This window comes from Hyaena hyaena, unplaced genomic scaffold, assembly GCF_003009895.1.
Source record: "Hyaena hyaena isolate Hyena2069 unplaced genomic scaffold, ASM300989v1 scaffold_196, whole genome shotgun sequence".
NCBI classification, from domain to species: Eukaryota; Metazoa; Chordata; class Mammalia; order Carnivora; family Hyaenidae; genus Hyaena; species Hyaena hyaena.
The window spans coordinates 1,498,077-1,513,785 of NW_024080828.1; the positions used below are offsets into that span (position 1 = coordinate 1,498,077).

At 39.9% G+C, this 15,709-nt stretch overlaps 1 protein-coding gene across 1 annotated transcript in view; it reads right to left on the reverse strand.

Moving 5' to 3' along the window:
* GDA (guanine deaminase) overlaps positions 1-15,709 on the reverse strand; it is an 83,542-nt gene that overhangs the window by 35,501 nt on the left and 32,332 nt on the right. Inside the window, exons 2-3 of the mRNA XM_039241588.1 lie at positions 10,510-10,598; positions 4,463-4,634 (exon numbers count right to left, since the gene is read on the reverse strand). Of these exons, the coding sequence (XP_039097519.1) occupies positions 4,463-4,634; positions 10,510-10,598 (261 nt within the window). The remainder of the gene's footprint in view (positions 1-4,462; positions 4,635-10,509; positions 10,599-15,709) is intronic.

A 15,709-nucleotide genomic window follows, 5' to 3' on the forward strand; every position in this document is an offset into this window, starting at 1 on the left:
ATTTCCCAGAATGGAAGAAAGACAGGAGTTCTCATATTGAAAGAACTACATATTAAGGAGAATGAACTGAAAGAGAGATGTATATGTGAAATCTCAGAACATCAAGAATGAAGGGAAAATCTTGAAGGCCAGCAAATTAGCCAGAAAGGAATGCATGTCAGATTGACACCAGCCCATTAGATGCTGGTGGGAAAATCATTTTAAACAGAATTCTCTCCACAGCTAAATTAGTGCATCATTCAAGAGTCATAACAAAGTACAACCATTTTTAGTAATTCAAGGATTTGGAAGGCTTATCACCCGCCTTACTGGAAACGATTATCAGAAGATAATTCTTCAAGAAAATGAAACATGAATAGGAAAGGAAGACAGGGATCCAAGAAGCACAAGAAAAAGTAAAGCGCATTGTTAAATTAAGTACAGATGTTCAAAAATAAAGTGGAATTAAATTTTAAAATGCTAAATTTAAAAGCTAAAGTTTATTTCAAATTAAGTATAGATAGTGGAAAAAAATAAACTGGAATCAAAAGCTCATGATAGAACATAGGATGTGGTGAGGGGGAGAGAGGAAGAAAGGAGAGTCATATAAGGTACTTGTCTTCTTATAGGGAAGAATATACTGAAAAATGATAGAAGACTTGTCTAACACTCTTAACAACTTAGTCTTATAGAGACATTAAAATGTCATATTGACAAAGAACACATAATTTTTTTTAAAAAATGTGCAGGGAGCACCTGGGTGGCTCAGTCAGTTAAGTGCCAGACTTCAGCCTGGGTCATGATCTCACAGTTTGTGAGTTCAGGCCCCGCATCAGGCTCCTGATGACAGTATGGAGTCTGCTTGGGATTTTCTCTCTCTCTCTCTCTCTGCCCCTGCTCCACTCTCTCTCTCTCTCAGAATAAATAAACTTTAACAAATAAAATAATATAAAAAATTGGAAAGAATAATCATAAAAAATGGACCTTTTGCTGGGTCAGAAAATAAAGTGAATTAACTCCTGAGAAAAAAATTCACGCAAGTTGCACACACTAGAAGAAAATGAAACTCAAGATGAAAACAAGTGTAATCTAACATTTTGTAAATTCCCAAAAGTTTACACCCCTTTCTAAAAAGTTGGTTTGAAGATGAAATCACAATTGTTGGCTCATCAGCAAGAAGGACAATGGAAACACCACACAGGCACCCATAGCAAGACCTTCCTCTGACTCAGGGGGAGAAAGCTATTCACAAGAGGAGAAATTGCACTAGAGGATTCAAATTTGACTGGATCAAACTGGAAAGTTCAAGAATCTCCCCAAATTATAGTTAAGGAACAGGACAGGGAGAACCCACAAAAGGAAAAAAGAAAAAGCTGGAGGGAGAGGAGGATAGAAAGAACCCCCAAGTGACTACTGCTTGTTCACACTGAGTCCAGCCCAATGAACTAACCAGCCACATGGGTGTGCCTTATGTAATTGAAAGAAGTAAGAATTTGGCTTTAAAACCTCATTGGAGAGGCCCTCTAAAATACAGCTACTTACCTTTTTCATTTGTTCTATATTTGGGCACCCCGGACTCAACTCCACCCTAGTTTCTCATAAGCTTTCAAGAGGGCTGTTCCATTAGTGATGAGTTTGCATTTTCTCTATTTATAAGAATCTATCAAGAATAACATCAGACTGTGCGGTGTGTTTCTCAATCTTTCCTCAGCCTTCAATTCTTGACAAGAAAGGTTTTGAGGCCAAGATTTTTGAGCTCCAAATTGACTCCAAATTTAGGATGACTACAAACTTCAAGGCTAGTAGCAATGGCCTCTTAACACATTGGATGCTTGGCATTTCCAGGGTGCTGAAATAGGGGGGAAGAGTGACCCCATTCCCTTTCTTTGCACCTTGTACTTTAATGATTTGATACCACTTTGGAATTATTTGGTTTCATTAGCTGGATCTTTGACAACCCCAGAGAATAAGCATCTTCTTTCTATTATCCAGAATTTTTGCAACTAGTTTATCTTGGCACATTTACCAAGGATCTCACCTCCAATGCCTTGACTACAGGTATATAGTATATAGATTACTTAACTTTCTAGAATTTTTAGTTCATTCCGGTCCAATTTAAAACTGTAATATCTCACCCAGGTTGCAGTGGTTAAATTTAGATAGTCTAGGCTTGCTTTAGTGGGATTTCTTTTTCTATATAATCTCAGGAGATGCTTGTATATAATTTATACTTTAAATTATTTGCAGATTGGGGTGCCTGGGTGGCTCAGTCAGTTGAGCATCCAACTTTGGTTCAGGTCATGATCTCATGGTTTGTGAGTTTGAGCTCTGGGTTGGGCTTGGTGCTGACAGCTCAGAGCCTAGTGCCTGCATCAGATTCTGTGTCTCCCTCTCTCTCTGACCCTCCCCTGCTCACGCTGCCTGTCTCTCTCTCAGAAATAAATAAAACATTAAAATTTTTTTTAAAAAGAGATAATATTCATGGAATACTGTCTGAAGGATATATGGTTCTAGATACTCTGTCTAAACATAAAATACAGATACATCTTTTTAAATACTATAGCACCTTCATAATACATATTTTGACAACATAGCATGCATTTATACTAAATATTATTGGAATTAATTTTTAAGGAAATCATTATAAGGAATAGAATTGCTTTACCTTAAGAAATGTTTTATTTTTTATCATATACACAGTGTAAATCACATAACTGATTTCCTTCTCTGGATCAGCAGTTAGAAACTGAAAGCATTCAACTTTAAGTTAATTCATTGAGCTAACTGAGTTAATTCATTCAGCTTTAAGTTACATTCATTGATCAATTCTTAAAAAAAAAAAAAAATACATGGACTCCCCCACCCCCCGCCATGGCATACATTTACCTCTCAGTTTTATTTTATTTTTCTTTCCCCCTCTTTTTCCTTTGCCATGCTTTTGTGACTCACTTGCTTCCATTGTACTCTATGTTATTTTAAGATATCTCAAGCCCTTTCTAGAACAATGGGAAGTATAAATACATTTTGAGGATAGAATGATTTGGTGTGGTTAACACAATTCCTTAGCACAATGCAACGGCAACATCATGCATCGTGTTAATCCTTCTCAGTTTTTCTGGTATCATGAGGATGCTAGCTGAATACATAAGACCCACAATTACACTGAATTTATAATTAAGCAAGTCAAGCGTATAAAGGATAGCACTTGCTTTTACTCCTCCGGGCTTGAATGATGCAAGACCAAGGAACACGGCAAAGTGGGTAGGTAACTGCAGAAGGCTAATGATATAGTCGCCATCACAGAATCATCACTTTAGAAGGAAAACCGTCAGTGGGTCCAACAAAAATGGACGAATGTTCAGTCTAAGTGTGTTGAATGATCAGAGGTTGTGGTCAGATAAGAAGGTATTTGCAGAAGGTATTCTCAACTGCAGAAGCTGTTTCTGGTTGCTGAGTGAATTTGGCATAGGGCTGGAGTAAGAAGAAGGGAACTGACTTCTTTGAGAGTGGAAGGAAGGACATTTTCAGAGCCTTCGTATACAGCTGGTATACAGTACAGCTGCTGCTCAATGACTGAACTAGCTCCCCAGTTCCCTCTAGTGGTGTTAATATTCACCACGTTCCCACATGCCCTGCTATAGGGGGCCACCCTATTTCTCCCACTTTGGAAGCTACTAAGATAATGTGATAGCCTTCTAACTGTAATTTGAAATTTTTATTTTAAATTTCCTTCGGTACTTTTTAAAGCAAACAATATAAAGTGTTTGCCATGTGTCAGGCAGTATCCTAAGACCCTCACGAATATTAACTTATAGCAATTCTATGAAATAGTTACTATCACTATCTCTATTTTACAGATGGGGAAAATGAGTCACAGAACTTTCCAAAGGTTACACAGCTATTCCATATGGTCCCCAGAACAGCACTGTGGATTGGCAGGAACAAGGGAACACACATATGCATTAAACTCAAATTTAGGAATGCAAAAAACACAACAAGTAACAGAGTAAAGAAAGCCCACCCCATCAGGGATTTGGGAACTTGGGTTCAAGTTGTCTCTCTTCTAGGGTTGTTAGCCTGTGTAGATGAGATGATCACAAACTCCTGGGGCTGTGAAAAACCTGAAAAAGTCTCAACAGTCCGTGCAGGCCTTAACTGCTTGTGCTTTATAATTAAAATTTGCCCCCACGATGGGACACCTGTTCAGTCGGTTGAACATCCGACTTTGGCTCAGGTCATGATCTCACAGTTTGTGAGTTCAAGCCCCACGTTGGGCTCTGTGCTGACAGCTGAGAGCCTGGAGCCTACTTCGAAATCTGTGTTTCCCTTTCTCTCTGCCCCTCCCCCGCTCACACACATACTCTCTCTCTCTCTTCCCCTCTCTCAAAAATGAATAAACATTTTAAAAACTTCCCCCAAGAAATGGACCTTTCTACAGGTGATTCAGTCATAACACACCACAACTCACAAGCATGATACTTACGACAACTCTGGTATATATTTCTTCAGCGAAATCAAGGTTCTGGAATTTGTATTCTACAGGAAACGTGTACTTGGTCAACCAGTCCAAAAGCGGAAGGTCTACATTACTCCCCGCAAAAGAATACTGAGGAGCGTGGATGTGTGTATCAACCAGCCCAGGCATGAAGAACTCACTGGAAATTAATACGAGAGGAAAAGGAAGTTACTAATATCTTCAGTCATTTTCTGTATCTTTAAATCACATTTTCTCTCAACAGTGATTTAATTGTTCACCCCACACAGGTTTAGAGCTGATACAACCAGAAGGCTGTAAATTCCCCTTTTATCTAGAGATCAAAAAACAAGAGTGAGGCTCTGCAGGGAGAGATGCCATCCCTCTGTTCAAGTGAAGTTAATCAAAGATGATGAAGGGGAAAAAATCATAGCACTGAGCAGAAGGAAAGCAGTCATGGAACAAGACACCTCATGACTTTGTTCTCATGACTGGAGGTTATAAGAGAGTGAGCAAAGATGAGAAAGGTCTTCAGAACTTCTAGAGCCATGCTGAGGAATTACTGCCACGTCACTAAGGATGACTGATGAAGACAAACACGGTGGTCACAGTTTTAGATACAGTGGTCATCTTGACCTTGGCTGACTGCAAGAAATCTAGCCCTTTCCCATGTGATGTAGGGGCTGAGTTCTGAAATAGAAGCAGCCACTGCAAACTGAGGCTGGTTAGGGACAGCAATCTTAGGAGCTGAGACTACCAATGGGTGAGTGGTGTAAGAGGGTCAAGATAAAACGCAGTTGCTATGACAACCCTTCTCCAGGTGCTCCTGATCATTTCTGCTATGACCCTGGCCCACCAGCTGATTTTCATATTTCTACTGATTCTTATAACAGAAACTTCTGGAAAGATGTTTCTGAAAGAGTTTTCAGAGGCATTACCCACAAAATCGAGGCAAACCAAAACTAATGGCTTTCCTAAAGAACAATCCAGTTCATTGGTGTCTATTAAGTGTCTAAACACATCCCAACAGACGTTTGTTAGAAGACAGTATGCACTACCACCCTGAGAAAATGCTAATTACATTTTAATATACATAAGGAACTTGAGCTCAAAACTTGACATAACAAAGAATACCTTATTCTACCAATTCAAATGTATACCACCTAAGTGGAAGACAAAGCCAGGGCCATCTATAAAATGCTTTAGTTTCAGGGTCGCCTGGGTGGCTCAGTTGGTTGAGCGTCTGACTTCAGCTCAGGTCATGATCTAGTGGTTTGTGGGTCTGAGCCCCGCACCGGGCTCTGTGCTGACAGCTCAGAGCCGGGTGCCTGTTTTGGATTCTGTGTGTGTCTCTCTCTCTGCCCCTCCCCTGCTCGCACTCTGTGTCTCTCTCTCTCTCAAAAATAAATAAGCATTTAAAAATGCTTTATTTTAAAGTAGTGAGAACTAGAAATGGGTAATGCTACTGCTGATGGTGGCAGCAGCAGATAATTTTATTGACAAAGTGCATGTACTGAGCACCGGACACAGAATCTACATGCATCATCCTATTTGTGGGATGATTATAATAAATATACATTCTTGACTCAGACTGCTTGATTTTGAATTCAAACCCCACCATAAACTGGCAGTGGGATAACCAATGTGTTAAATTTTTAACTTCTTTGTGACTCAGTTTCCCCTTACGTAAAATGGGGACAGTAGCACATTGTTACCATGTGCTAAAACAGCGCCTAGATAATAAAATGCATTAAAAAAAAAAGCAGTAGTTGTTATGATGATGTAATGCTCACAACAAACTGATGAAGTAGTATTGTTATCCTCATGTACAGAGGCTATAATCTCAGGAAATGTAAGTAGCTTGAAAAAAAGTGATCATTCAACTAGTCAGCTTTGGAGCTTATATTCAAATCCAGGAAGCTTGTCGTTAGGCTCAGTACTTTTGGTCACTACCTTCGTATGACTGAATTCTTAATTCACTCTACCAGTAGAGAGCTGTGCCAAGCTAGTATGGCAAGAAGGCAGCAAGAACTGAGTCTACAATGTGGGGCCCACAGAGAGGGACGACTGGTGGATTCCTCTTGGGCGTTAGTCACTGACTTCTTAGGACACCTCAGTCCTTGGGACCTTTCCTGTCTCCACTAGCACAAAATGAAACGGCAGTGTGATTTCTTCAGGTAGGTGAATTGTTCAATCAAATAATATTTCCCAAGGATGTGATAAGATTTTAACAACTCCTCTAAGCCTTCTGGAAAGTCCAAAGAGAAATAAGACATCTTGTCTCCAAAAAGATTATAACCTGGTTGAGCAGGGTAGGAGTGAGTGAGGATATCTGTGCGGGGGTGTTGTTGTGAGAGAGCTAGAGAGAAAGAGAGAAGTAGATCTGGTCAAAACATAAGAGATATTAGTGAGCAATTTCATGCCTAGTGATTTACCCAAGTGAAATAAAACATATGCTTATAAAAAAACAGTGTACAAAAATATTTATAGTGGCTTTATGCATACTAGCCTCAAACTGGAAACAATCCAAATATCACAGGAAAGCAGATAAACAAACTATTGTATATTGGCACAGTGGAATACAACTTGGCAATGAAAAAGAAAGAACTAATGATATAAATAATTATATGGATGCATCTCAAAACATTATGATGAGTGGAAGAATCCAGACACAAGACTTACTGGTTTATTCTATTCATACGACATTCAAAAACAAGCAGAAGTGATCTATGTGATAGAAAAAAATTAAACAGTGGATGAGGGGGTGGAGAGTGACTGGAAAGGGCACAAAGGAATTTTCTAGGCTGATAGGAATGTTTCATATCTTGCTTGGTATGAAACATTTTTGTTTTGGTTACATAATATGCTTATCAAAATTTATCAATTCACATCCCTAAGATCTATGCACTTTACTACATAAAAAATGTTTCAAAAATAACAACAGTCAAAAAAAAGTGTATTTAAAAAGAGTCTTGACAAATATCATATGTTTGCACGTATAGGAGGGTTAGGAGGAACTTGACGGAGGAACAAGGGGGAGAAGAAGGGGGGAAATGGTGGGGGAAAGGGAGAGAGGCAAACCATGAGAGACTCTTGAATGCTGACAAAAACTGAGGATGATGGATGTGGGGGGGAGGGGGGGATGGGCATGGAGGAGGGCACTTTGGGGATGAGCACTGAGTGTTATGTGGAAACTAATTTGACAATAAACTATCTGTAATAAATAAATAAATAAATAAATAAATAAAAAGAGTCTTGAATAGTCAATTAAGTGAATTAATTTGTATTGGTTATTCTGGGGTGCCTGGTGGCTCAGTCGATTTTGGTTAAGCATCCGACTCTTGATTTCAGCTCAGGTCACGATCTCACAGTTGATGAGTTTGAGCCCCACATCAGACTCTGCACTAACCGTGCAGAGCCTGCTTGGGATTCTCTCTCTCTCTGACCCTACCCCACCTCTCAAAATAAATAAACTTAAAAACAGTTTGTATTGGCCATTCTGTACCCAAGAGAGAGGGGATTGAGAGGGTACTTGTTGCTTTGTTTGTTCTTCTCTTTTGCAGAACTGTGACACATTGAACCTCAGGCTTAGGACAGAAATCTGGTGGTGGCAGGTGTGTGTGGGGAGACTCCTTCCATCTCCCAAGCATGACATTCTAAATAAAGATGATGTTGATAGGAACGGAAGGAAAAGATGGACACAAAAGAAAAACCTTGGTATTTTATTAGCTCTGGGAAGCAGAGGAGAGGAATGAGTCCCAGAGAGAGGTTTTGAGCAGGTGAAGCTGAACGACACAAAGGGCAGAGAATGTAGGAGAAAATTCCACAGTGAGGGAGGATGATGTTACTAAGCCTTGTATAGGATGATTACTAAGGTTGGGTTTTTTTTGCCCTCCCCACCACCCTTAAATTCCTTGCCAAGGTGAACACCTCACTTGCCTCACTCTAGTCCTGGCCCCGCCAATTTCTCTACGGCCATAGCCACGATCTGATCCACTTCTACGAAAGCACAGCTCAAAAGGTTCCAGTTAGGATTTTCATTAAAAAAAAAAAAAATCCACACTGTGCTGAGATAGACCTGTAGACATGGGTTAAACACACTGTCAGAGACATCATAGCCTGTGATATTTTAATCGTGACTTAAAGAAATTCAACTGCACCCATCTCGTGTGTTTGATATAAGAATTATTTCGCATTTTGGGGGCACCTGGGTGGCTCAGTCAGTTTAAGCATCTGACTTTTGGTTTCAGCTCAGGTCGTGATCTCACGGTTGGTAGAATCAAGCCCGACCTTGGGCTCTGCGCTGACAGCAAGGAGCCTGCTTGGAATTTTCTCTCTCCCTCTCTCTCTCTGCCCCTCCCCTGCTAGCTCTCTCTATCTCAAAATAAATAGATAAACATTTTTTAGAAAGTATTACTTTGCATTTTAAAAATGATTTTTCTTGGGCGCCTGGGTGGCTCAGTCCATTGAGCGCTGGACTTCAGCTCAGGTCATGATCTCGCATTGTGTGAGTTGGAGCCCGCATCAGGCTCGCTGTTGTCAGCACAGAGCCTGCTTTGGATCCTCTGCTCCCCCCACTCTCTCTCTGTCCCTCCCCAGTTCATGCTCTCTCTCAAAAATAAACATTTAAAATTAAATAAATAAATATGATTTTTCTTCAACGACTTTGGTCATCCACCAAAGTTTACGTTTTTTCTTACCTTACCGCTTCTCTGTGTGGTGCTTTACAGATGCCCCGGGATCTACTTTTGTTTGATGGACTTACCTCCAAAAGCAGCCTCATAAAGAGGGACAGAAGGATGCGAAGAGCCACAGAAGTATTCACCCCTCCCTCCCCTCCCCTGCTGTGCCACTTGCACTGACTCCCAACCTCCCTCTCCTGCACCCCCACAGTTTCGGACCCCATATTCTGAAGGCACACAAGCAGGAATCTAAATGTCAGTCATTCCTCAACATATATTCTCAAGACAATCTAGAGGGAGGAAACAGGTGATGACACAGAAGTGGCTAGAATTATCTCCACGTCCGCTGGAGTCACTTCCGGGTCCACTGCTCCAGAGCTTCCAAGCCCACAGAGAGGCAGCAGGGAAGAGATGTGAACACAGATGTAAGTGCACAAAACTTTATGCGCAGACACCTCATCTCCCTGGACTGTGGCCAGCCCCTCTGCCTCAGAGCCCTAGGGGTACCCCGTTCCCAGATCCGCAGCAGGGTACATATGAGGCATCTGCAGTCGCCAAGGACAATCCTTCTGCCAACAGCCTGAGGCAGGCTCAGAGAAGGGAAGTGGCTTGCTTTCAAGCCACAGCAAGAGCATCCAAGCCAGGTGTCCAACTCCTAGTTCAGCCTTCTCCCTGCGTTACTCTAAAGGCTCTTCCCAAGTTATAAAAATGCTTTTACGATGAAAGCCATGTTTATTGACTTCGGAACTTCCACTGACTTTGGAAACATACTTGCCCTGGAACAAGATACACTCTTTGGGTTTAGAAAAGTATTTCCATCTGTATAAAATAAATCAACCAGGCTATGAAGAGAGTGAGCCAATCACGGCGAATACATTTTGAACAAATATTAAGCCCCCTAAACATAAAACTGCAGCTCAAATTGCTTTTGGGGATACGTCTTCCCTAACCATGCTGTCAGTTACTGATCCCCAAACCTCCGTCCCCTTCCTCCTGGCGGTTTATCTCACTTCTTCTTTACTTCCTTCATGGAAAGTATCACAATCTATCACTAGGCATGCTTCTGTATTTGTGCACCTGCTAACTCCCTGAGATTCCTGCAAGGGCAAAGACTTTATACATCATTTTCTGCTCCAGAGCCTAGTTCTCGCACACAGTAAGCTCAACAGAGGTTTGCTCAAGGAATGAATGAATGATGGCAGGCTCCTGTTCTCAAAGTTTCCACCCTACAGCTTCATGCTCTCTAGTCCTCTCTCGACTCACCCCTAGAGGAAAAGCACAAAGCCTTTCTGTCCCAAGGCAGGTGTCCAATCAACTGAGACTAGTTATTGGCACTAGTTAACAGCAAAAGGAAAGAAGTTGGCTATGACTTACTGGTTGCTCAGCTCTCTTACTTCGCATGGCCGGAAGCACCATTCTTTGGCCAGCTTTTCTTGTTGAGATGCTTCTTCTAAAAACACTATCTTTAAAAGAAAGAAAAGAATCACAAATTAATGAGCTACAGGCATTTGTTGTTGTCAAATGCCTAAATCTTTTAAAAAGAGACTAAACTGTAGCTGAATTGATTTTTAAAGGTGTTCCATACCAAACGGGATAGAGTTTAGAGACAAAAAGACAGGGGTTTGCCTTTGCTTGTCCAAGGAAGCAAGGAGGTTTTTCCTTTTCAGCCTTTCTGAAGACATAAGTAAGACTTCAAAATTCTAATTTGAAGATATAGGGTATTAAAAATGGTTCTCTGGTACCTATTTCTCCCCACACCCCAGAATGATTGAAGGAAACAATTGTTTATAGAAAGTGTACTTCACTGCAGGTGAATAAAAAAGTTTTGTTAGGCTGTTATAGGAAACCTGCATCTAGAGTATGGTAGCAGTATCATGGGGAAAGTTATTGACACAATATAATTCCATATAATAATTGCCCAGTGATCGAAACTTAGCATGAATTATATTGATGTTCTGGTGCTGGACATCGGCCATAAAAAGGGAGGTCTGCTATATGTTTCTAGTACTGTGGATGAGACGCTAATAGAGTAATCTCTCACGCAGGCTCGAGAACCCTAGGCAACAGCTGGGGAACCTTGGATGGCCTTTTACTCTCTCTTTGTCTGGTTTCCCCATCTGTAAACTGGGGTAACATCAGTACATATACTTCACAGGGCTACTGTAGAAAGTAAATGTCATAATTTTGGAAAAGAAGTTAGCACATTCCTGGAACATATTAAATGCTAGATACATTATATCTATTGGTGATTTTTTAAAAATACAGTGTTATTGTCTTCTTTATAAAAATGGATTGCAAAGCAAGAAAAAACAAAGAACAATGGAATACACATGCAGGAAATATCCTGCATTTCATTTACAAATATAAAATCGTGAGAATAAATGTTTCATGGAACATGAAATACTGAAAAAACACTGATAGATAAAATGTATCTAATTAATTAGAAGCAAGGCAATATACTGTGGGGAAACTAGTTTGTGGAACTGAAAATAAAGTAAAATAAATGTTGATTTCTCTATTCATTGGTGATATGCTTTTTTAAAAATTGAGATTTTTATCAAAAGAGAAAGATAAAAATGTAATTCCTACAAATAAGAAAAAGTAATTTGATGATTCAAAGAACATATTTGGATCAATAAATAGATCAAAGCAGATCCATAACTAACTTAGAAAAACTTAAAACAGAATTTATCTATATAATTCAGAGCTGACTTACCATGAAAGACAAATACAAACACACATACAAAAAATGTGCAAAGCACTATATTCACACATTTGAGTATATATTTGAAATAAACTTTAAAAAAAAAAACGTTTATTTATTTTGAGAGAGAGCGAGAGAGAGAGCATGGGGGAGGGGCAGAGAGAGCGGGAGAGAGAGAATCCCAAGCAGGCTCTGTGTTGTCAGTGAAGAACCAGATGCGGAGCTCAATCTCATGAACCCATGAGATCATGACCTGAGCTGAAATCAAGAGTTGAAAGCTTAACCAACTGATTCACCCCAGTGCCCCTGAAATAAATGGTCTTTGAAAATATAAATAATCAAAATTTATTCTGGGAAAGTGAAGCAACTAGTAACTCTAGAAGAAACTGAGGAAATTTTTCTAACCCATGAGGGAAGCCTGTGGTTCAGAACCATGCTGTCTAATAGAACTATAACACCTGTCACAAACACAAGTTTCTCCCTCCTAATAATTGGGGCTCTACCCTGAAGACATGACTGTCTCTGTGTTTCTCATGCATCCCGGTGGGGCAATGAGTTTGGTTTCTTCCATACTCACCATGGCCTCCTCCAAACCATTTTTCTTTCAGCTCCTTGTAAAGTAAATTCCTTTAAGACCCACCCCTTCCAGCTTTCTAAAGCACCTTTCCTCTCTTTGCTGCTCTCCTTTACCAACCTTTCTCTCATTGTCTAGATTTGTTGATGCCTGCCTCACATTCTTTCTCTCCAGTCCACGCCCTGTCTTCATTCCTTAAAAAATCATCATAGATCCTTTTGACACCAAGACCACCCATTTCCAGGAACTCATCTTCAGGGATTTATTCATAAACAAATGAACACATGAAGTTCATGAACTTCACTTCATGGTCACACCTTGGACATGTTCGTGACCCGTAACTGCTCCACCCCCAAAACTGAATCATACATTTGACCAAAATGACCTCTCTTTCCTGTTTGCCATTTCAACTACTCCAACGAATCTTCCACCTAAATTTCCCGTTACCTTCTCCTCTCTACTTTTCCCCAGTCCATCAGTGATCTTCTTCTACGTTGTCCATTTCTAGCTTAGATTCCACCACCTATTATTTCATATTTCTACATCTTAGTCAACACATACCTGGCAGAAGTTCAGCCTTAACTGAATCCAACTCTCCCCTTCTCTTGGCTGCACCTGAAGACCCAGGCAGCACTGGAGCAAAGCACATGATGTGGCTGATGAAATACCCATAACCATCAAGGTCAAGAGTAGTCCTACCAACTCCTATTAACTCCTCACACCCTAAGACATTTCTCTAGCACCATAGTCTTTACTCTCAGTAAAACTTAACAGAAAACATAATTGCATATCTACCAACAGATCATTAAAAATGATTTTTCAGTAATACACTAATATGTAATTTTTATCAAATCACTCAGAAGGAATTCAAAGAATTGAGAGATAAAGCTATAATAAAACTCCTCCCAATCCCATCCACTTGATTTATATGAAAATGTTTCTCAGCACTTAGATGTATAAAAATGGAAAGTAAGGGGCTGCCTGGGTGGCTCAGTTGATGAAGCATCTGACTCTTGATTTCAGCTCAGGTCATGATCTCATGATTTGCAGGATCAAGCTGTGCATCAGGCTCTGCACTGATGGCTCGACACTGCTTGGAATTCTCTCTTTCTCCCTCCCTTCTGCTCATACTCTCTCTCTCTCTCTTTCTCTCTCCCTCTCCCTTTCTCTCAAAATAAATATTTTTTAAAAGAGAAAATAAGAAAAATATTGATGCTGCTCCTATTTCATTAAACCCACAAGTTAATACTCATCCACAGATATATTATCTAGATGGAGGAAAAAAACAACTTTTTTACATCTAACAAATTACCTATGGTCCCAGGAAGTTTGAAATACATTTATGCACAAAAATTTGATCACAACGGTTGATGGATAAAAGACTTTCTAATATAAAACTATATCGCATTAGCATAGACTCTGTAATGAAAGTAGAATAGAGCTAGTAATTCAAGAAGAAAAGGGGGCTATATAGCCTTTCAAATCATTAAGAGGAAGCGAGTCCATGATTTTTTAAAACAGTAGATTAAGATAGATATCAAATCACTATATTTTTATTATGTTAGATACATTTTAAAAGTAATGTCACAGTTCAGTTTTAACACATATATATTTATAATCTGCAAAAAATTATGGCTTTTTATGTATTTAAATTATTTTTGAGAGAAAAAGAGCAAGCACCTGCACACATGTGCAGGAGTAGGGGAGGGGCAGAGGGAAAGAGAGAAAATCTTAAGCAGGCTCCACACCCAGCATGGAGATCAATACGGGGCTGGATCCCACGACCCTGCCATCACAATCTGAGCCAAAATCGAGTCAGAGGCTCAACTGACTGAGTCACCCAGATGCCCCTGTTCTTTAAATACCACTGGAAGGGCGCCTGTGTGGCTCAGTTGGTTGAGTGTCCTACTTCAGCTCAGGTCATGATCTCATGGTTTGTGAGTTCAAGCCTCACATCAGGCTCACTGCTCTCAGTGCAGAGCCTGCTTCAGATCCTCTGTCCCTCTCCCTCTCTGCCCCTCCCCTGCTTACACTCAATAAATAAATAAATAAATAAATAAGACATTCAAATACCATTGGAACACTGGGTTGGAGAAAATTTTAATTCACAAATCAAGTACTTAATTAATAAATTGCTTTCTTGTTCTTATTCATGCATTCACTCAATTATTGCCTGCATGTAAATAAATTGATAGGTGAATATGAGTTATAGTGCATCAATTAGTGAGTGCTGTGATGAAAAATAAATCAAGGTAAATGGATGAGATAAAATGTGGGGTGTGGTGGTTCTCTCTGAGAAATGATGTTTGGGCACAGGTTTACATGAAGGGAGGGAGTAAAACACTTGATATTTTGTGAGGGGCATTCCAGGCAGAGGGAACAAATCAGCATAAAGGCTCTGATATGCTATTGAAATTTAATTTAAATCAGATGCTTGGCAAGTTTTGAATCACCATGGATGCCAGTGGGGAGACAGAAAAAGGACCAGAAGAATAGAGATGGTAGCTGGGGCTTTGCAGATCATGGTACAGCCTTGGGATTTATTTTTAACAAGTATCTAAAATTAGTTTGGAAAATGAATGTGGCAAAGTTAAAAAATATCATTGATATTCTCATTATGGGACAATGCTCTTTCATCCTGAGTTTTTCTGGGTTTATGTGGCTGTTCAATCACATCTTCAATCTTTCACCATGTAATGAGTGCCTGTTGTAACCCATGACCTTCCTCCACACACCACGGTTTAGGTGGGCCGTCTGGCACGTGTAAAAATCAACAAAAACCAAGTTTTATAAAATCATAGATGGTGCCAGCTGACTGGCACCTTCTCATCTGATGTCCTTGTTTTCCAGATGAGGAAATCAAATCCCTTCTGTCAAGCAAACAATTCCAAGTGCTCTCTGACTTGAAACTGAGTATTTAGGATGAGCAAAACAAGAATGTCAGCAATACTAAAGCCAAAAGTGATGAGTAATGGCTGTTAGCTAATGATAAAAAATCTTTGCAAGATAGAGGCTTCAAATACCAGATGGTAAATCTGGGCAAGATGTTTGTTGCTGTGAACAGAGTAAACTGCTCTTCAGGCCATTGTGAATAGCTTGCCCATCCAACAAAATACGATAACATACATTGCAACCCAGTACATAAAATCCACCTTTAGGCCCTGTAATGGAAGACAAGATTAGATAAAAAATAACGGTTTCAAAGATTTCTGAATCTTTTGGACAGAGATGAAAATCACCATATTAGCTCAGTTCACCACAAACAAACAGATTAATGGAAAAGAAAGACAAAGTGA